Below are 24,392 nucleotides of genomic sequence, written 5' to 3'. Positions count from 1 at the left end.
TTCTAGCGGCGGCAAGAAGTAGTTTTTACTTCCTTGTTTTAATGAATGAAAATGTATGAAATGTATTTGTAATATTACATAACAGTGATAGTGTGCCATATGTTTTTTTCTATTTAGAACAATACAAATATTACTTAAATTACAGAACATATCTATTTATCAAATAAGTAAGTTTCTTTGGTTTATGAAGTACGATATTAGTTATTTTCATTGTATCTTGATCTTTGATGTTATATATGACTCGAGAATTTTAGCAGGCTTGAATAATCTAAGCCGCGTTTAGCGCTTTAAAGTTTTTTTATATTCTTGATCTGCATTGAGGTACTTAAGCATTCAAGAGATGATTGTGAATACAGCGATTTTTAATGACGAATAGGAAAAATGTGTATCAGATTTTCCCTTGCACATATGTTTGTGTTACAAAAATGAGCATTTTGCAAAACCCGTAGAAAGTCACACACCAGCGGAACCGGTTATAGGTTCGATGCTCGGTCGCGTCATACCAAAGACGTAAAAATGGTACTAGAAGCTTCCTTACTTGGCGCTCAAGACGGTAGTCCTAGGACTTGTCAGCCCGGTGTCAGTATAATAATACTGGGTGGGGTATCATATCACGTTTTTGCGGAGTGATATTCTAGTGAGGCAGCACTATGAAGCTGGGCGTTGTGCTCACTGCTACATTTTTTTTTAATTTTTAATAAAAAGTGATTTTAACTACCTCCAAACGAATGTATTGGTAGAAATATGTTGTTTCATATCGATAACTCAGTTTTTTTTATTTTGCTAAGGCAATTAAGTTAATTTTTAAAGGAAGTTCGATAATTTTAGTGATTATGAAATACAATACAAGAGAAACAGAGAAGATTTTATATTTCCTATGTTGGCACATTTAAATCCACAAGCACAGAATTTTGCTACAAAGATTATCTCACCATTGTTGGGATAAATGCTAATTGATTTTCAGTGGCAAGGAGTAGTTCTTTACTTCCTTGTTTTAAATGAATAAAAATTGATGAAATGTAATTGTAACGTTATATAACGGTGATCATATGACATATGTTTTTTCTGTTTAGAACAATACATATATTTCTCGAATTACATATATAAAAAGTAAGTTTCTTTCGTTTAATATGAAATACGATATTAGTTATTACCACAGTATCTTAATCTTTGATGTTATATATGACTCGAGAATTTTAGCAGGCTTGGATAATCTAAGCCGCGCAAAAATAGAAAAAAAAATATCCGAACAAAAATGCTTATCGCTTTAAAGCTTTTTTTTATATTCTTGATCTGCATTGAGGTACTTAAGCATTCTAGACATGATTGTGAATACAGCAATTTTAAATGACGAATAGGAAAAATGTGTATCAGATTTTCCCTTGTACATAGGTTTGTGCAACATATGCTATGTTACAAAAATGAAAGTCACACACCAGCGAAACCGGTTATAGGTTCGATGCCCGGTCGCGTCTTACCAAAGACATAAAAAATGGTACTAGAAGCTTCCTCACTTGGCGCTCAAGACGGTAGTCTAGGACTTGTCAGCCCGGTGTCAGTATAATGTTACTGGGTGGGGTATCGTATCACGTTTTTACGGCGTGATATTCTAGTGAGGCAGCACTATAAAGTTGGGCATTGTGCTCACTGCTACTAGTAGACACCGTAGTTAATATAACTGTAAAACAGTATCTATACTATAGAAGAAGGCGTGATCTTGAATCAACGGTGTGGAATGTCTTTGATTGAAATAGTAGTTTCTAACAAACATATTCTTGTCGGTTCATTTTATAGGCCACCAAATACTGATGCCTTTCAACACTCTTTTATATTAGACTGTATTCATCTTGCTTTTGATACAGCTTTTGAAAACATCATTATTACCGGTGACTTTAATCTTAACATAGCCAACCAGTTTTCTAACAAAAAAGTCAGTAGTATATGTGACCAGTTCTCCTTGACGCAGTTAATTGATACACCTACACATTTCACTGAGACATCATCCTCAATCATTGATCTAATTTTTACCTCAAATAAAAACTTAATACACATAAGTGGCGTTGGTGACCCTTTTCTTCCTCAAAACGTTAGATACCACTGCCCAGTTTATGGACTTTTAAACCTTAAAAAGGCAAAATTTCCACCATTTTACCGCCACGTTTGGATATTCGATAAGGATAACTACGATAGACTTAGGCAAATAACATCAACATTTGACTGGGACTCTCTCAAGCATGAGGATATTGATAAGTACACGGAAAACATTGCAAATAAAATTATTGAGAATGCCAAAATATGCATCCCGAACAGAAAAGTACTGATCAGAGAGGGTGAACCGTCTTGTTTAACGAATGAAATCAGATTACTAATTAGGAAACGTAAACGTTACTATAGAAAGGCTAGACAAAGAAACACTCCGTATCACTGGGAAACATTTCGAAACCTCCGCAATCTTATAGTTAACAAAATCCGTGTTGCAAAGAGTCAACAGTTGGATCTTCTTTCTAAAAAGTTAAAATCAGAATCTCAAACCAACAAAACTTGGTGGTCTTGTTTGAAATCTTTCATAAAACCATATTCATCCTCCTCTATTCCTCCCATGTCATATGATGATAAAATTATTGAAGATATGCCTGGTAAAGCCAACTTGTTCAATGACTTTTTTGTTGGTCAAACACGTATAGATGAGAACTCAGTACCCTCGCTGCCACACCCGCAAGCTGTTGATCACGACATTCTTGTTAGTATTACTATTTCCCCAGATGAAGTAATATCTCTTTTACAATCTCTTTAACTAGGTAAAGCTGCAGGCCCTGATAGTATTAACAATCGTATCCTTCGTGAGCTTTCCGGCCCCTTGTGTGGCCTCTTTAATTACTCATTGCGTATTTCTACAGTTCCAAACAGTTGGAAAAACGCTAACGTTACACTTATTTTTAAGTCTGGAGATCCCTCTCTTGTAAATAAGTACCGTCCTATTTCTCTCAGAAGTACTGTCAATAAAGTGTTTGAAAAAATTGTGTTCAAACATACTTTCAATTTTCTTCATGAACATAACATCCTCTCTCCCCTGCAGTCTGGTTTTGTTCCAGGTGACTGTACAGTAAACCAACTTACATATATCCACAATTTATTTTCACAAGCTATTGATTCTGGTAAAGAGATAAGGGCTATATTTCGTGACATAAGTAAGGCATTCGACCGTGTTTGGCACAAGGGTCTCATTTATAAACTTAAGTCTATTGGAATCTCTGGGTCCTTATTATCCTGGTATTCCTTATATCTGCATAATAGGAAACAAAGTGTTATACTTCCTGGCTGTAAATCATCTCAAAAAGTAATCACTGCAGGGGTTCCCCAAGGATCAATCCTTGGCCCCTTTTATTTTTAATCTACATCATTGACATAGTCCTAGATATTCAAGCTCATATAAGGTTATTTGCAGATGATACGAGTCTTTCAATTGTAGCTGAAAATCCAAATACTGCTTCTGCTATCTTAAATTCGGATCTTATCCGCTTCGAATACTGGAGATCTTGGGTTCGATCCCCGGTCGCGTTACACCAAATTTTAGGTTGATGCAAGACTTCCAGTTGTGAAACATAAGTGATCGATCTAGGCCATTATAACTCTCCAGTTTAAAGGAAAACGTATCTCATGCGTTGTACATCTCCAGCACATGTTATCTGAACTCGAGGGCACGACATCTTATCTCCAGAGCATGACATTTCACCTCGAGCGCGAGACATTTTACTTCGATGAAATGGCATCTTATGTCTCATTTCGAGATGTGAACATCTTTTATTATACCTATTTTGTGTCTACAATGATAAAATCCCATTACCCGAGAAAGAGATATTTTGACTATCGAAAACATTTTCAACCTTTATAACACGTGACTAAGCAAAAGTGACCGTTAGGTCATGTGACCGCGCTGATATTTAGAATCTCATATAAGGGCAATTAACTGCTTCATGGCTATATACCAATAAAAGAAATTGTTCTTTGTTACATAAAAAATTCAGCTACTTCAGAACAATTTTGTTACAGTTCTAGATTTTCACTCTGTCGTGGACCTATTTTCCACAAGATATCCATACATTTGCTTCGAGAAAACGAAAAGAAAAAGGGATGCTGAATACCTGTAGTATGCAGTGAAATGCAAGTCAACTGAAGTCAGGTACACTCATTTCGCCGCATTTCAGAAAGCGGTCCACAGAATAAACACTCTACCTTCCTTTACAAGTAAACAACTCGAAATCATGCAAATACTAGCATGAAAAGTGTACTATTTTATGTAAAATTCATTTCACAAGTGAATGCCCATTTGACCCCTGATTTACGCGCAAATGCGCGAAAAACGGAAAAACGAGGATCTATTTATCAGGGACTTCTTTCGACTACATCACGGAAACACACTATTGTCCGAATAACTGCTATATAACCTCATCTTTTAGCCATATGGTTGCCTCCCTTGCACACATAATTATAGTAGTAACGTCAATATTCAGTGTGTACACAGGTAATAACCGCGCTAAAGATAAAACTGTTAAATTAAATTAATTAAAAACATTTTAAAACATCTTGTACAAAAGTGTGTTCGGTATAATAAAACAAATACTATATGGCAGCGTATGTGACACTGGTATTGTCAACCTCGAAACAGAATGTCACCACGCGGCATTCGCCTCGGTTGGCATTCTGCCCTCGGGTTGACAAATTCAATTTCACACACGCTGCTGTATGATATTTATATACGAGTGTCGACATCTATCTCGACAGTATGACATTATATTTTAAGCGCAAGACATCTTATTTCAGTAACACAACATCCCATCATGAGAGCATGACATTTTATCTCCAGCACTCGACATGTTAATTCGAACGCACGAAATCACGTCTCCATCACTTCACACCTTATATCTACTGAAAAATGTATGATATATGCGTTATAGAAAGGCCTTGCCACCGAGGGATCACACTCTAATATGTTGATAGACAACAAATGGCAAACTGATTGACATGCAAGAAGTGTAAACTGCACCGATCTTAAAAACGCCTGTGCCTTTGCACAAATGAGACTTAAATCTGTCCATGAAGTATTCCTCTGTACCAGTGAAGCAGTGGAAAACGAATGATTTCCTGCCAAGTGATCATGGGTTCTAATTCTGTGTTGAAATTTTAGTAAATGTTATAAGGCGACTATCCAGCTGAAGATCATGTGTTGTCCTCATTACACTACTTCAAATACCGAGCTTGATATTTTGCATATCTTTAGTTTCTTGGCATTGCCTCCTAGTATCACATTATCATTCTACCTTTCCGAATTGATCCCTTAGTCATCTACCCTCACCCCACAAATCAATTTCTGTTTCCCTTAAAATTACTTCTTTACTATATTTTAGATTCCTGTATCATAATTAATAATAACAATATTATCATTATTCATTCATTCCCTTCCCCACCTTTACCCCATCCCTACCACACGCCTAAAATACACGACATTATCATCCCGTATCATTTAAGTGGAAACTTTAACATGTCCCAGTCAAAAACACTGTCCCTATTTCAAAATAATTTCACTTTTTTCTTGCGCGAACCTCTATCAAAACAGCCAACTATAAAGGCAAGGTGAGCAAGGTCCTCGTCTTTCAATATGTACAAGAAAGTAGAATATAGATAATTATACATGTTAAGACTGCTGCCTTCACAAAGTATACATGTAATAGAATGTATAACTTCCGTTGGGCTTAAAGCTAATACCACATTATTTTACTATTGAAGATCCAAGCCTATTACACAATTGATTATAAATATACGTCTTAGTTTTCAATAGGCATTGTCGACATTAAAAGTTCATGTTACGATATATATCAGTGTACAAATTCTTGCGACATTTAATGTCAAAAGTGCAACTTATAGTGGCAGATGATTTTGCGGCAACACGTTTGCTAACGGTGGATGGAACATTTAATTTCATTCTTGCGACGTTTAACGGTACTTGTGACATTTAACGCTAGTGCGACAGTAAATGGTGCTAAAGTAAGTTAGCGTATGTCTTGGGCCGTATGTTAAATGCAGGATACGTCAGTTCCTCAGTGAAAAATCATATATATGTGGGACCGCTGCTTTGTGGAAAATACATATTTCTATCCTATAAATTGACGTAAATACACATGTTTTGATACTTGTAAAAATAAATATGGTCATTATATGACCTTCACATTCGTTATATAGCACATTCTAACACGACCCGATTTATTTCCATACTAAACAAAGAAGACTGAAACTGTTTATTATTATTCAAAACACACACAGATCGTACGTCAGAATCATTACGCCAAGCGTAACGTCATAACGGTGCGCTGTTAAAGAAAATCACATGGAACGTGCAAATATTTAGGGAATATTTTGAAAAATGTAGACAGAAATCTTTAATAACTTGCTAAACTCGAAAGTATATTATCTCAAATTTCTCGCCCTGTGTGGCTGCGTTTCTTTAGTAAAGCGCCGTTGAACTTGTTTATCATGATGATAATGATGATGATGATAATAATAATAATGATGATGATAATAATAATAATAACTTGGTCATGCCTAAAAACCAACTTAATCACTAATGACTCCCAGCCGAACGTGTAGGACATAGCTCGATTTGTCAACTAGAGTTTTCCCTTGCCATTCATAAACAACAATTTAAGAGCTCTATCTCTCCGCAAAATAGTCTTTGTGTTTAAGTATTGTCATTTAATAATAATTTCATATAAATACAACTAAAATTGCACCGATGCACTTAAAATTTGCTTGCCTGACACGTTAAACTTCCCAACAAATGCTAGCTATCTGCCATCGATCCGTATCCCTGAATTAAATGTACGACAGTGACGTAATAATAATGCGACAAGAACGACATTATAAGCCAGTGGGTGACTTTCTACGGGTATTGCAAAATGCTCATTTATTAACATAGCATATGTTGCACAAAACTATCTGATACATACTTTTCTTTTCGTTATTATAAATTGATGTATTCACAATCAAGCCTGAAAAAATCCTCGATTCATATATAACATCAAAGATTAAGATACTGTGATAATAACTAATATCGTATTTCATATTAAACGAAAGAAACTTACTTTTTATATATGTAATTCGAGAAATATATGTATTGTTCTAAACAGAAAAAATATATGTCATATGATCACCGTTATATAATATTACAATTACATTTCATCAATTTTTATTCATTAAAACAAGGAAGTAAAAAACTATTCCTTCCTACTGGAAATCAATTAGCATTTTTTATCCCAACAATGGTGTGATAATCTTTGTAGCATGATTCTGTGCTTGTCGATTTAAATGTGCCAACATAGGAAATCTAAAATCTTCTCTGTTTCTCTTGTATTGTATTTCATAATCACTAAAATTATCGAACTTCCTTTAAAAAATAACTTAATTGCCATGGCAAAATAAAAAACTGAGTTATCGATATGAAACAACATATTTCTACCAATACATTCATTTGGAGACAGTTAAAATCACATTTTATGAAAAATTTTAAAAAAATGTAGCAGTGAGCACAACGCCCAACTTTATAGTGCTGCCTCACTAGAATATCACTCCGCAAAAACGTGATATGATACCCCACCCAGTAACATTATACTGACACTGGGCTGACAAGTCCTAAGACTACCGTCTTGAGTGCCAAGTGAGGATGCTTCTAGTACCATTTTATGTCTTTGGTATTACGCGACCGGGCATCGAACCTATAACCTGTTCCGCTGGTGTGTGACTTTCTACGGGTTTTGCAAAATGCTCATTTTTGTAACAATCTATGTAGCAAGATTCTGTTCAAAAATCATGAATGAAAACGAGTATAATTTAAAAACAAGTTAAAAAAAATAAATGTATCGGTCAGTTAACAAAATATTGTACAAAGAAGTGGGTTCTGAGCAGGCTTTTGAAAGCAGCTAGCGTGTCAGCTTCCCTGATCTTGACAAGAAGGGAGTTCCAAAGCTTTGGAGCAGTGCACGAAAAGCTGCGATTGCCATACATCATGGTTTTAGATTTTGGCATAACCAGTGACAGCGTGTCTTGTGATCTTAGGGTCCTGACCGGTTTATACACTTCTAGCATATCCCTAATATAGGCAGGGGACTGATTGTGTAAAGCCTTAAAGGTGTGGGTCAGAACCTTGTACTGCACCCTGTATTTCACTGCAACCATGAAACTCCCTCAGAACCGGTGTTATATGATTGCGACGGGGCGTCTTAGTGATTACGCGAGCTGCAGTGTTCTGGACATGTTGCAACTTGTTAAGTGTGCTGTTTGTATACCACTTAACAAGGCATTACAGTAGTCTAACCGTGAAGTAACCAGGCTGTTTATAAGGGTTTTTGTGGCATCACTGGTAAGATACCGTCTGATGTGACCTATTCTGCGAAGTTGTGCATATCCAGCCCGGCACACCGAGTTGACTTGTTGTTCCATATCCATACCGCTGTCAAATACTGCTCCAAGATTCCTAACACATTTCGTGGATTTTATCACAGAATCACCGACCTTCACAGAAACGTCATCAATGTACTTGGAGTTACACTTTGATGTCAATAGCATTATCTCAGTTTTATCAGCATTGAGCTTCAGCATGTTGGAATTCATCCACGAGACAATTTCAGCCAGACAGCTCTCAATGCGGCGCTAAGCTTCACTTCTGGCCACAGCCTCTATCGGCTTAAAAGATAGGTATAATTGAGAGTCATCAGCGTAGAAATGATGAAGAAGTCCATGACGTCTGCATATGGCACCAACGGGTTTAGTGTACATGATATAGTTCTTTGGACCAAGCACTGATCCCTGGGGCACACTGTATTTCATCAACGTAGGCGTCGACAACTCACCATCAACGCATACAGTTTCATAGCGGTCACTAAGATATGATGACATCCATGCAAGTGCTTTGTCTGTGACTCCAAAATGATGTTCGAGCCGGTGTAACAGTGTTTGGTGATCAATCGTGTCGAAAGCCGCAGAAAGATCGAGTAGCACGAGGACTGTTACAGAATTTTGATCGATAGATGTGCGGATGTCATTCTGTACCTTTATCAAAGCCGACTCAGTTGAATGAAACTTTCTGTAAACAGACTGCAGTCCCTCATGTAGCTCAGTTTCACTCAAGTGCCGCTCAAGACGCGCATCTACTACCTTTTCTAAGATTTTTGAAATGAAAGGGAGGTTAGATACAGGTCTGTAGTTTTTGAGAATGTTTGGTTCAAGACCTGATTTCTTAAGCAGGGGTCTTATCCTAGCACTTTTAAACTCTTTTGGTACATAACCTAATTCCATTGATGTATTTATGATGTTTGATATCAGCGGCAAGAGCTCATCGAGACATTTCTTCAGAAGCCATGTTGGTAAAGGGTCAAGTTCGCAGGATTTGTTTGGAGATTTTTGTATAATTTGTTCTACCTCTTCTATCGTTGTAGGAACCAAATCAATAAGACAGTTTGCTACTTCTTGGTGTTCTGGACAATGCAAGTCTACTGAATCACGATCAGTTTGGCTATGCGAAATAACATCATTCCTAATGTTCTCAATTTTCTCGATGGAAAAGTCACCAAACTTCTGCGCAAGTTCCTTTGATGATGTGTTAGAGGGACGGGAAGCATCTTGACTGTCTCCTAGTAGATTTTTGGTTATCTTGGTCAAACTTTTGTGGTCAGTGCCACACGACTTCACCTTATCAGAGAAGTAGTCGGTTCGGGCCTGAATTAGGAGTTTATTCATGGATTGTTAGTTTGAATTTACGCCACTTCCGCTCAAGCTTGCGTTTTAAGTGTTTAGCCTCATGAAGTTCGTCTGTAAACCACGGACAGCTAGGTCGAAGAACGATAGTTTTTGTGCGTAAAGGAGCGTGTTTATCTATCAGTAAGGATAATCCTTTTGAATATGCATTTACTAGCGGATCCACGTCTACGCCTTCTGGAAATGTATTTAGTGCAAGGGACGCTAAGATGTCTTGTTTGAAAGAACTTACGTCAATAGAGCTGGTTTTGCGGCACAGGCGTTGAAGTGAATTGCATGGTGATCCTGTGACATATTACCAGTATTGTCACAAAGACCTGGATCGATGACCTCGACACATGATATTATTTTGCTGTCGTTCCTGGTTATTACAACATCTAATGTATGACCGCGGGCATGGGTTGGTCCGTTCACATGTTGATGCATACCACATGACTGAAGTACACTTTTAAATCTGACAGCATCTCGATCTGATGGAATGTCAAGATAGAAATTCATGTCTCCCACTATGATGATGTCTTTATCAACTGTATCATACCTGCCCAGGAAAGTAGGCCATTCTTCCTCTAGAAACACACTAGTCTTTAAACCGTTTTGTTTTGTTGGTGGTGGTCTATATATCACTGCCACTCGTGCAGAAAATCCATTGATGCTCAAATTACAATCCATGTATTCAAATTGTTTAAAATCTTTGTCACGACTAGATGCAACAACACGAAGAGTAAATGCAGAGTTATGTATGAGAAGCCACATCCACTCCACGGCTGCCGCTGCACCGTGCCACAACTTTTAATTGAAATATCCATTCGGTACAAGTTCGCCAATACACGTTTTATCGATGGTAGTTCCGAGCCAAGTCTCAGTGAGTGCTACCAAATCAAAATCATTTGAAACTATGTGATACACACAGAAACTGTCTTATTTTTGAGAGATCTTGGTTGAAACTGCATCACACGAATTTTCTTCTCACTTCTTCCTGTTGTAATGGATTCACATCTAATTTTGGTAACATTTTTGATATTTTGCTGCTGAATTTCAAGGTTTTGGCTATCTATACAATTTGAACTGTTTATACAGATTTCATTTCGTGGTCGAACTATAATTGTGATTTCTTCAGGAAGTACTTGTAAATTATAAATTAATGGACCCCTTTATTGACATCCCATATTGATTTAACTTTATGTTTACCTCCTCTTGAACCTCTGTATTTTAAAATACCTAACTGTTTTATTGTTGTTAAAAGAGGAATATCTGGCCGAAATTTCACCCGGGCATATTTTCCAATATCAAGTAGTTCACGTCTATTGTATTGGTGTTTGACATGAAAAGCTACAAGTGATAATTGGTCAATCATTGTGTGTGAAGAGAAATCAGTTGAAAATTTCAACGTTATTCTGAAAAAAAAAATGCACAAATAAATTGAAAAAATACCAACAAAATGCAAGTTTCACAATATTTGACAAAACTATTTACATCAATCTTCCCACAATCAACCAATACAAACTCAAGACAACTTCCACATATATATGTGTAGTAATTCTCGAGAAATAATCAAATAAATGTCAGCGAAATGAAATGCAGCCTACACTTGGCGCAATATATATAATCACTAAAATTATCAAACTTCCTTTAAAATATTTGAAAAAAAAAATTAATTGCCATGGCAAAATCTTGCCATAGCAAACTTACCATGGTAAAATCTTGCCATGGCAAAGTTGCCATAACAGAATCTTGCCATGGCAAAGTTGCCATGATAGAAACTTGCCATTGCAAAATTGCCATGGCAGAACCTTGCCATGGTAAAATATTTTTTTTGCCATGGCAAAATAAAAAAAAACTGAGTTATCGATATAAAACAACATATTTCTACCAATACATTCGTTTGGAAATAGTTAAAATAATTTTTTAAGAAAAATAAAAAAAGAATTGCCATGGCAATTTTGCCATGGCAAAATCACGAATTTTCTTGCCATGGCAAAAGACCGATTTGTCACCGCTTTTGCCATGGCAAATGTAATTTTCTCGTACTGATTTACAAAAAAAACTAGTAATGATATCATATCAAAACATACTTACTTTAAAATATGTGGGTTAATGTAACAATTTAAGGCAATTTTCATTTTTGTAAAGCGCGTATAAATATGGGCTAAATTTGCCAAAAACCAGCGTGGCAAAAAGAAACCGGCGGCTATTCTTTGAAATATGGTGTGTCAATCCTTATTTTTGCCATAGGTACTAATTTGGCACGTCTATCTATTGCTATCATAAGGCAGTTTTTCATCAACATTTGATCTTCTTTTACAATTTTCTTTCTTACAACTGCTTAATCACACCCTGTGTATCTAAGTACTTTAACCCTGCTTCAAATCTAGCTGCCTTTCACCTTCTTGGCATTCAGTAGTACTACTGTTACTACTAGTAACTACTTGAATGGAACTTTCATTAGCAAATTTGGGCTATTCCCTTTTCTATGGAACCTTCGTATGAGCTTTTCGGAGTAAGTGACATGTACATTCCCGATATCTTCTCATTACCTGATCTACCATCACGCTTATTTTCTGTCGGCCTCGTGCACCAATTCTTTGTTTACGGATCACACCTGTCGCGGTAACTGACACTATTTTGCCCTCTGTACATCATCCAAGCTGCACCACACCTTTTTCTATTTTGATCACGGCAGGGTTTTGCAATGTTACCCTCTTTATTACAAATGAAACATGTGATTTTCCTATGTACCGCTTTATCATAGGATTTTGTCCTTGGGCTTGAGGTCTGAACTGGGCGTGGTGTGAATTTATTGTGGTTATTGTTAGGTTTGGGATTCTAACTGTACGTAATTGTAACGCCAAGAGCTTCTATGTACTGCTCTGCAAGAGTAATGACGTCATTTCGTCTTTTAAGTTTCCGTTATTTAAGCAAAAGTGCCAAGTCAGGTGAACAGATTCTAGTTAACTGCTTTCTATAATTGAGTCTTTCATCTGGTCGAAAGTCTGTGGCCTCCGTCATTTCCCTCCATCTCATAGAGTATCTATCAAGACGAGCCATGAATTGAAATGCCTTCTCCCCTTGCTTTGGTTTACCGTCTCTAAATTTAGCCTGAAAACCTTCTTCCGTAAGCTGATATTTTTTAAGAACGGCTGATTTAATGCCTGGTAATCTGAAGCTTGTTCCGGAGGCATACTTCAAGACCTTTCCCGTTTAAAAATGAAATCAAACTTATGGCTCGAGTATATTCTTTCAACTCTTTGTTTTGTACAAATCTTTCAAGCCGGTCAAGATAAGCATACATGTCGCCTTTATTCTCTTCAAGTTTTGGAAGATTTTGGCCTAAAACCTCTACTATGCGGTGCCTCAACAACAGGCTTGATATCAGCTGACGCCCCAGCTCCAATTTTTAGCCGCATAAGTTCAATTTCTTGCTCTCTGAGTTTTAGCTCTATATGCTTCTGCTTCTCGGGCTGTTCTGCCATGTACTTGTATTTCTCAAGCTCGAATGTTTCTTTTCCTCCATTCCAGCATCTATGCGTCGATGTTCCAGGTCGGGCCGTTCCCTACGTTATCCCTCTCAATACACTCAGCTTCTTTCTTCTGCACGTATTCAAGTAAGGCATCTTCTTTTAAGCCACACGAAACCCATTTATCATAATCCATGACTTAATTTTCAACAAATACTGTTCAATTGGAAAACACTATGTTGACCGCCATTTGAACTATCTTTCAATACCTCAAAACACCGTAAAATAACACAATATCTTAACACATCTTCAAACAATAGTTTGCTAGTTATTTGCCAATTTGATAAAGATCCCGGACGAGCCACCAGTTTCTCAGGATGTGATGGTGGTCGGTGCTAGGCATTTCCAACGATTAGGAAGGTAGTGTGCACCGCCAGACTATGGCTCTTCTTTACCTTGGCAACTAGCACTTTTATTGTTTTCTTATTTATTTTGTTTATATATTTTATGTAGTTTTTTCTGAATATTTTTCACTGTATATACAATATATACTTAAGCATGTTGACGTACTTTTTACAACTAGATCAAAAACACACCACAAACATTCTGTTCACAAACATAACTAAATTTAAAGCGCTTTTCGTCATGCTTTATCATACAGATCAGCTCACGCGGAAAACCCTCTTTCCGTTTTTCCTGGAAAGAAAAGTATTGCATAGCGAGGAATTTCTCCGAGTACTGCCTTGTTCTGACTCGGAGTACCGATTGTTATAGTTTTATTACTTAAGCGGAATTTCGTCGAGTCACTCCGAGAAAATACTCGACGGAACTCCGAGTCAAAATTATACAGGTAACACTATAATGATTTCCGGCATTAAATAGCCACTCCGCGCGACTCCGAGTCTGTAATAAACAACTTATCGCTCATTTCGCATAACGTGAGATGATTTCACGAAACTCCGAGGCAGTATTCCCTTATCCTATAAAGGGAATAAATAATAAAAAATAATTAAATAAAATCTATCTATCTATATATCTATCTACCTTGATGGAAGTTTTAAATAATTAGCTTGTTCTTTTTACTGTTTAAAATTTGTAAATTTTGATACTGAAAATAGTTTCTGTCCAAATAAGATTAAGCAGTATATTATGTAAGATGGATTAAATTAACTTTCAAATGACCGCCGTTAAAGAAAAGTGATTTGTTAAATTTTGATATTGAAATAAATTCTGACATTGTGAATTAAATTTAGAAATAAAGTAATGTAAAAATGCACTAAAATTAAGCATAATTTATAACTAGATCAACTTTGAAATAACAACCGCTAAAAATTTAATTGTTAAGTATGATATTGAAATACTTTCTGACTATGCTATTTAAATAAGATTTTTTTAATGTAAAATGGACTTTATTTAAGAATTATATAAAACTAAACAAACATTAAAATAACTGGCGTTTAAGAATAGTGATTTCCTAAATATCATATTGAAATAGATTCTTATAGTGCAAATCAAATTCAGAAAATATGTATGTAAATTGAACTAAATCAAAAACTATATAAAACTAGATAAACTGTAAGGTAATGGCCATAAAAGAATAGTGATCTTTTTTATTGAAAATTATAGGAGAAATGATTAATTTTCATTATGAAAAACGTCTTTCATTTATTCATTTGGAAGGAATTATAAAAACATAATTATAAATAATATTAATAATAATAAACAATATTTATTTCGGCTACATTATTGTTGCAAGGTAGGAATTTAAAGTGGTTGCTTCAGTCAGGAAGTCGCTTATCTCAGGTGGTCGCAAGGGCAGGTCCGGCTGTATTTAGAAAATCATACATTTTCTGTTTGAATTGTTTGGTGAAGCTTGCGGAAATAATCCCCAAAAAATACAAAACAAACTCATGGCAGGCCGGTTTAAATAGATTTCATGCGTCGACTCATATCTTGTCTATTTTTCTAAAATATTCTTGGACTGAGAATTTTGTTTATTTATATATTTATTTATTTTCTTGTTTTTCATAACTTATTTACTTTTATACATTTTTTTTTATTTTTTTACAATTGATTAATGCAATTTAATGGTATATATTACAATAAATTTCAATAATGTATATATGGCAATTTTTTTCCGATCGTCAGCTCGTTCCTGTATTTCGTTATACTGAATGTATTCCCGGTTCCATAAAAGGTAATGGAGACATTAGCGTTTGTTGCAAATTACATTTTAATCATTTTCATTGGAAGAAAATATTGCTAAATAAAGGAATAAACGGCGGCATGGGTGTTTTTTTTATTTTTGGTAATCATTCCAATTAATGGGAACGCCGACCATGCTACTCAAATGAATTTCAGTTTACACGTTACTTTTTTCACTTGATGGGAAGTGTCAAAAAAGAACCGTTCATAAAACGGTCAGCAGAAAACGTTCCAAAAACGTTTGCAATCGAGATTGCACGGAAATTCATCGCAAGCCCTACCGTAACAGGGTTTTTATCTTGGTACAGAGTGTTTCTGAACTTATAGGCGAGTCGAGTTATGTTTATGCTGGTTGTTATTATTTGGTATTTGTTTATTTATAGTAGTTAGATGGGACCCCATTGAAAATAAGTGATTAATTTTACTTTCAAGGGTCATTTCAGGTATTATTTTTTTTTTGTTGGATTTAACGTGCACCGACACATGATAGGTAAGATATGGCAATTTTCCAACTTTAATGGTAGAGGAAAACCCCAGGTGCCCCTCCGTGCATTATTTCATCACGAGCTGGCACCTGGGTAGAACCACCGACCTTCCGTTAGCCAGCTGGATGGCTTCCTTACATGAAGAATTTAACGCCCCGAGTGAGGCTCGGACCCACATCGATGAGGGGCAAGTGATTTGAAACCAGCGACCTTAACCACTCGGCCACTGTTGCCCCTGTTTTAAGATCATATCTTTATTTTTATTTAATAAATCATAAAGTATACTTGATGTATTACTTAACATATCTATTTTAAGATGTTTATAACATTATAATCAACTCATTTTAATATATATTAGCTATTGCATTCATGTTTTTTATTGCATTAGTTTTGTATAATGTTTTATGATTTTATGCCTGAATAAACTTGAATTGAATTGGGTAGATGGGTAGAGGTTCTCCTACAGCCTTGGACAGAAATAATCGCAATTAACAAAGACAGCCATGTCGCCTGGCGAAGACAATACACACAGATGCACTGCTTCATTATATGATCAACTGCACTGTAGCTGACATAGACCAGCGATGGCCTGTTGCTCTCCTTTAAATATATCTTATATCTAATACAAGTACAATTATAAAAACCGAAACTATGGAATATTTTAATTTAGTTAGTGTTTTCTTTATAAGTATATACAATTTTATCAAGTATTGTATATAACAGAAGAAATACTTATATTAATTTCAGAACTTTATTTAAAACCAAATTATATTCTATGTTGGTTTTCATTACAGGCATCTTATGCGGTACACCCGAGGGTTATTTTACAATACGGTCGTCCTAGAACGGCATCAACGCTGCAGTTTCAAATTTTATGCACTCTACTAGCTGTTATGCATGAACATGAGAAAAACGCTGTTGGGTGTTATTTCGACCCTAAACACGACAAGCAACAATTGAAACGATATACAGTTATAAAAACACATTCTTTAAAGACGTATGTTAACAATTTACCTTCGGATTCCTGGATATTTATGACTTCAGGAAATAATCAACCTAAAAACGATTTAAAGATGATTCAAAATCTCAATTTAACAGTTCCTTTTATTGCAGATTTGTCTATGGCAAAGAAATTAGGTCATTTGATGGTTTATAAATACCAGACAATATCTAGAATACCAGACGAACAAATGCAGCACGTTGTTGAATACTTAAGATACTGGGATATACTTCGCTTATGCTGTGGAACACAAATGTCCAAAACCTTGCAAACTTATCTTATAAATAAAACTCATGATGCTTACAGGCAGTCCTCATGTAAAAGTCATAACATAAGTGAAATAGAAACGCTTGTTATGAAAACACAAATATTTAGGACTTTTTCCCATGATGAATCAATCCAAGATGTAATCGGAAAACCTTCACAGATAGATGGAGATTTAAATGGGAGCTATTGTCAACGTTGTAACGAAATAATATCTAAAGGAAGAATACCTAGGATAGATGAGGCATGTATATAATAATCAAGCAGTGGAAGTTTCGCGGATGCTCCAATAATGTTACTTATTACATACTCATTTTTATTCCCCGTTTAGTTACACTGGTACCGAAAACGTCAATATTTTTTTCATACACTGACGTCTGAGTTTCTTATCGGGTGCATGACTTAATTCAGTGTGTGTTGTTGCGCTATTATTTTCTATTTAGTTCAGTGTTGTCAATCCTATTCAGGCTATTGAACATATTTATTATATTTACATTGTATTTGTACGTGTACATGCGTAAGTTATAAAAAGGTTATTATCTTTTCATCGGGAAATATGCATTCGTTCTTCAGCGGAAGAATATTGCGCTCCTAAAGTATTTTTAAAGGTATTTCTTATATAATTCTACTAATAAATAGAACAGAAATCTCTCCTTCAACTGATAATAACCAACATTGACTCCGCGGTAAAACTGCTTTCCAATGCCTATAGTGTCGAGAGCGGACTTGAAACCAATCTAACTGCTTAATGTTTACAGTTCAACTTCATGAATCAATATTGTTCAAAGGATATACAAAGTCGTCCGTTACTTACCGATTCTCCGCCTGTGGTAAGGTGATGACAACTCTGTTGCTCTTAATCACAGAAGTTAGCATCGCTAATTGGGCATCCGTTGTTGCATCTTGTTAACGTTTAGGGTATGGGGGACTAAATTAGACATTCTGGAATATAACGAATCCACCTGTATGACATAGACGTTCCGATATGACTTAGACTACCCCACCAGTTTGTGTTAGTCGATCGAGAATGACTTACCTGCCTGTCTGGTTTAGACTTCCCAGAATGACCTAATAGCCTGTCTGAGTTACAGAAAGACTAACCGCATGTCTGTGTTAGACGATCTAGAATGACTAATCCTTCTGTTCTGATTTAGACGTTCGGGAATGACTAAGTTAGACGTTCAGAAATGACTAAACCGCCTGTCAGAGTTAAACGTTAAACGTGACCACCCCTACCTGTTTTAGGTATTGGAATGATTAATCCTTCTGTTTGAGTTAGACCTTCTGCATGGACTTACCCATCTGCCTGGTTAGATGTTCCAGATTAACTTACTGGATTTGACGTTCCAACATGACTAACACGCCTGATCCGAGTCGGCTAACATGACTTTTGGGATATACTGGCTAGTGTCAGAAACTGTGTTAGACTCTCCGGAACAGCTAATTTTCAACCAGAGGTACTCGGTTGGCCTATGGGCAATGCTGTAGTGTTAGAGATTTTTACAAATGTGTTTAACAAATTTGCCGTTATAAATTGTTTGACATTATTATACCCTTTGGAAAATTTTGTACTTTTTTTTGTTTAATTTGATTGCTTTAGTCTTACTCACATGATAATACAATTGATTCATCATTCTTGTGAACATAAGCATATTTCATCGGAGAACCAAATCAGATGTCCAGATTGCTATGGCGTGGATTCCAAAGTTTACATTTTTGTGCAAATAGCAAATAGCATCGCGAGTAAATACCTTCATTTGAATTGTGTTAGTTTAAAGTTTATTTTTTGCACAGCATGCATATGTTAACAATAGAAATGGTTTATATGACTGACTTCCACAATCTGCATGGTCATATACCATAAACAATACACAAAATTTATTACGTCCATTTTTTCTTTTATTAACTTTACACATCGCGAGATATCATCATCTTCTTGGTAAATGTTTGATTAAGAACGAAATACTAGGTCCCAGAAAAGTGTGACGGTGTGGCAATATAGGCGAAAAGTTTGCTTGAAAAATTCATACTCAGTAATGCTCTCTCCATCTTGTACATGTCAATCAGGTATTACACGAATATTGAACAATTATAAAGAAAAGTTTCAAGTAATAAACTAGGCTATACATTACTATTGACTCTCCCTATTTTGAAGTTGTACTAGAATCTGAAAATTTATTTCCGTACTTAGTGATATAGATATAGCGAGGCTATCAAAGTTAACTCATGCTATAATGTTGCAATGATGTAAGTGTATTGCAGTCTTAAACTGGATGACATTGATCAAATACGTATAGTTAAAAACTGTTTTAATAGCTGCATATACGTATTTAAAACCCTTTTAGTGTGTTAAGGTAATATCAGATTGATTTGCGGTCCTAATAATGGAAAATTTGTGTATAGAAAACCGAGTTTTAACGTTATGTTTTTCATGGAAAGAGGTTATACGTCTGCGGAGTATTTACACTAGGGCGTAGCCTGAGTAAGTTATCCTCAGTGCTTATAACCGATTGAATGTTTTAAATTTAGTTAATAACGATCTTGCTGTAAATCATTTCGATTCTAATATGGCCTTAATCTAAACCAGCAGATAAAATATAATAAAGCTCTTTCTTGGTTACAACAAAACCATGACCTCAACGCCTGTTAAGCGTATTAGAATAAACATTTCAATATATTAATTAAGAGTGTCCTTTCTTATTACAGCACATTTGATTCATTTTTATTGGGTAAATATTCGTTACTGGTATACAAGCTGTATTTAAACATTAATGTTTCTGACTATGAAAGAAATCATAACAAATTAGCACTGATACATTGTTATACGATTTATCCGTAAACAGCAATTTATCAATTTTCCATTTGTCGAAATTTCCCGTCCTGTTCTAAAGCAGGAAGTATATTCAAACTTCTACAATACATATTTTCACTGTATAAACGGAATCATTCTGCTACGAAGTTTGTTTAATGTTTATATAACACACCGCTATTCAAAAGGACTGTCAAGTTCAGATTTATATAGTGATACATTACCTTTGATATGAGAATAAACTGCCAGAAATAAGCTCCTTTACTGCAAACTACATTTGACTACTTATTCAGCATTCTGACACAGATGTGATATTTCAAAATTTTGATAATTCAAGGGCATCAGTTTCAGAGATATAGCCAAGATAACGAGCTAACAAACAGTTTGACTAATTAACTGATCTGACTGTCTTATTGTAATTTGAAGTAGCTGAAGGGCCATAACTCAAGTGACTTGGAAAATCCATCTGCCAGACCTAGCATTATCAATTTTTGCCATTTTTAATAATTCAATAGAGAAAAGTGGAAACTTCACAGGTCACTCAACACGACAAAAACGAAAATGTTGCAGGCTCAAGCCACTGGAACAACACAGAAGGATTATCAAACTCAGCGGACATGTAATTCACATAAACATAGTGAATATGTTTGTTTAACATTTTAAAAGAACTACTCAGATTTTAGTTTGTAAACTTTAGAAAGTTTGAGAAACTCAATGGCCATAACTCCAGGGAAACATCGCCAAGGCATTGTGCCTATAAACATCGTAACCGAATTTCGTGAACTGCAACTTTTTGTGAACATCGCCTATCTCCCGTTGCAAGGGATCCCATCATATGTCTCATTTTACGGCCGCATAAGACACGTATAGATTTTGAAAATCCTACTGTTAGTGTGTTAAATACAAACTACTTGAATGTCTCTAATTTTGAATAAAACTATGCATCTCTGGAACCCTAGTTATGTAAGAAATGATTTTGTTAGTTTCGTTTTTTAATAATGCATATAAATGTAGAAGGACATAATCCTGTGTACCTCAATTTAACATGTTTGTACTAAATGACATATGTATGCAATTGTATTCGGAATATGATCATGAATCAAATACTCCCAAAACAGTTTTTAGCATTACAATCGCCTGCACTATTCAGCACCGTCATTTGCATCTGAATATCACTAAACAAATATCAAATATATGTCCAATATGATGCATAAAGTTAAATTCACAATTCTTTAGAGTTTTTGCAATGTTTCATTTTTTTATGGATACTGTTGTACCGACGGTGATTACTCTCAGCAATCATCTATGCGGGGGTAGTTATATAGTAAGTCATTCTCTGTATCCGTGAACAGTTATGTTGTGAATTTGTGTTTGGTCTGTCCTTCCTGAAATTATAAAATCAGTAATATTACAATAAAATATAAATATGAATAAAACCTATAAATGTTGCACTTGCCATCTTTTAATTTTTCAGCGTTATTTTTAATTTCATGTTTGAAAACGTATCACCCTTGAAAACTGAAGTATACTAAACACACAAGCATACTAAACATAATCTTTAAAATTGTGCATAGTATCTAAAATTTTTGGTGTAGCAAAACTAAATTGTCTGCCTATTGTCCAGATTGCCTTTTTATAAAGAACGCATCATAATAAAGAACCTGCGTATCACTCAATTTTCCAAAGTAGTAGTAGAAAAATCTTCTTTTTTTTTTTAATGTACAGCAGAACCAACTTTTTGTGACGACCGAATGTCGGCCAGACACTGACTGACAGACAGACGCACGGAAAATGCAAGGAAATGAAACACGAAATAAGAGTTATAATATCCTGATAGTTTCATAACTAACATGTTTTTACTATAACATCTTTTCAGAACTGACATACAGACAAATTAATATACGAACGAACGGCCATATAAATTCACAACATTCCGTCTACTTGTCAAATGCTATTAGCTTCATACACTTTCAGTGACGCATTGTGATTATGTTGAATTACGTAATTCTTTTTAGTATGGCAGTGACCTTTTGACCTCGGGGTCAGGGAGCTCTGCATGACACATCATCTTTGTATAAGTGACATTTATGGCAAGTTATATTAAGATCTCTTGGTATATGGTTGAGTGTTGGGGTGGAAAGAGAAAAATCCTGTTGCCATTCTATCGAAAAGTGACATTTATTTAAAATATGTTGAATTTGCGCATAACTCCTCCTAACGTTATGGATACTGTTTGTGCTAGTTGATATTAAAATACCTTGATGAAAAATTGAACTAACAAGGAATGATTTTACCTTTAGGTGTGATCTTGAGCTACACTTCATGGTGTCGTGTCGAACCTAGGTAACAATAATTTCTCATGAAGGTTGGTTGGTTATGTACCAGACTTTTTACAACAATACTGAGTATTGATCTCCAGGTTCGAACTTTACCTTTGAGCTTGGGGTCTGAATTTTGCGCATGTAAGGATATCTCATTATAGGTAAATTTCATGCCTAGAAATATTATAACCCATCTGTAGAATGCAGATTATTGACCTAACATAAAGAGACCCAGTTTGCACCAAGAAAATCCTTGCCTCTAAGTGTATCCTTGACATTTAAATTCTGTATTTGAAGATTGCGTATGACACATTTCTAATGGGAAACATTTTTGCCAAGTAAGATAAAATCTCTTGATGAATGGTAAAGGAAGAAAAAACACGTTGACCTTTAATCCCAAGTGTTACCTAGAAATTTGGAGTTGCACATGTAGTAAAGTCAACAATTTATTTGTGGGAACATTTGTTTCGAGTGATATCTTTTTTTTTCTGTTAATTGGAAATCGTGTTCAGTCGCAATGCCAATTTGACCTAGAAAAGCAATAAAGATTGTCACAATAAACATTTTTAAGTTGTAAATATCCCAGTTTCAGCATGATCGCCAAAGTACTTGCAACGACATGGAAATTATAGCTAGAAAAGCATTTGAAAGAAGCAAACACGCATTTTTGTTTTTAAAGGGAGATGATGCCTTTTTATTAGCTAAACTGAGTACAAAGTGCTCAGGGTGAACTTTTATGATAGCTCACCGTCGGGTTTCCGTCCGTCTGTCAATCAGTCCGTCTTAGGTCCGTCCGTTGTCCGTTAACCCTTTCATTTAAACAACATATTCGTCTAAACCACCATGCCAACTTTGATGAAACTACACAGGGATATTCAATTGACTTTAAATGCTGTTCAAATACTTGAACTCTACATTATATTCTCTATGGCAACCGAAATGACAAAAACATGTCGAAAACCGCAAGGCAGAGAGCTCTGATATTTGGCATGTGACATCATCTAATGACCTTCTATAGTGATTGTTCTAATTATATCACTAGGGTGAAAAGAGGCCTCGCCCCGGGGGTCAAAATGTTTACATGGACTTCTATATCAAAACCTTAAAATATTTTCTAGGCTAAAACCGCAAGACCTAGGCGTTTGATATTTGGTATGTAGCTTCGCCTTGTGGCCCTGTACCAAACTTATTCAAATGATTACCCTGGGATGAAAAGAGGATACGCCCGGGAGTCCGAAATTTTACATGGACATATAGAGTTTCAAAGTTTATTGCGCAATAAGGCCTCCGGCTCATACACAAATACATTGCAATACAAAGAAAGCATTATAATACAATAGAAAAACAACTTTTAAAGTCTTCTTGTCTAAAACTGCTAGCCCTAGATTTTGATATTTGGTGTGTTACATTGTCTAGTGATCCTCTATGCAGGAAAAAAATCTTTAAAAAATCTTCTTGCCTGAAACCACAAGATCTAGGCCTTTGATATTTGTTATGTAGCGTTGTCATGCGATCCTCTACCAAGATTATTCAAATTATTACCCTGGGGTAAAAAAGAGGCCCTGCCCGGGGTTTACAACTTTCACATAGACTTATATAGAAAATGACTTTAATGAAAGTTCAAGGCCTATGATCTTCATATTAAGTATGCAGCATTGTTCAATAGTTTTCTAACGAGATTGTTCAAATTAAACCCCTGGGGTGATAAAAGTTCCTTCCCCGGGTCGGGGGGTGGGGGTGGGGGCAACTTGTTAAATGAGTTATAGAGTAAAAAATCTTCGAAAAATATCTGACCATATTCCTAGATTCTTTACTAATAGTTTCATAATGATCCCTAGTAATTAGGGGTCACTTGACTTTTACCTTTAACTATTTTGCTTTTTGAGAGACATCCTTTAAATTAGGATGACATATACAGTTCTACACACCGACCTTAAAAATGGCTTTTAGTGACAATGAATGTGACCTACAGGCCTACTTTTCTAATATTTTAGCATCAGTTTGACATTTGAAACATGTTGCTTATATTACTTCGGTGAGCGATCCAGG

General features: G+C 35.5%; 1 protein-coding gene across 1 annotated transcript in view; it reads left to right on the top strand.

The window, feature by feature from the left end:
- Positions 1-22,884, top strand: part of LOC123530188 (uncharacterized) — a 32,930-nt gene extending 10,046 nt beyond the window's left edge. Inside the window, exon 2 of the mRNA XM_045310934.2 lies at positions 16,744-22,884. Coding sequence (XP_045166869.2) covers positions 16,744-17,469 — 726 coding nt within the window. The 3' untranslated portion in view covers positions 17,470-22,884. The remainder of the gene's footprint in view (positions 1-16,743) is intronic.
- Positions 22,885-24,392: the final 1,508 nt, after the last annotated feature.

This window comes from Mercenaria mercenaria, chromosome 13 (genome assembly GCF_021730395.1).
Source record: "Mercenaria mercenaria strain notata chromosome 13, MADL_Memer_1, whole genome shotgun sequence".
Lineage (NCBI taxonomy): Eukaryota > Metazoa > Mollusca > Bivalvia > Venerida > Veneridae > Mercenaria > Mercenaria mercenaria.
The sequence above is the reverse complement of the archived record's forward strand: the minus strand, read 5'-3'. Positions and strand labels throughout refer to the sequence as shown.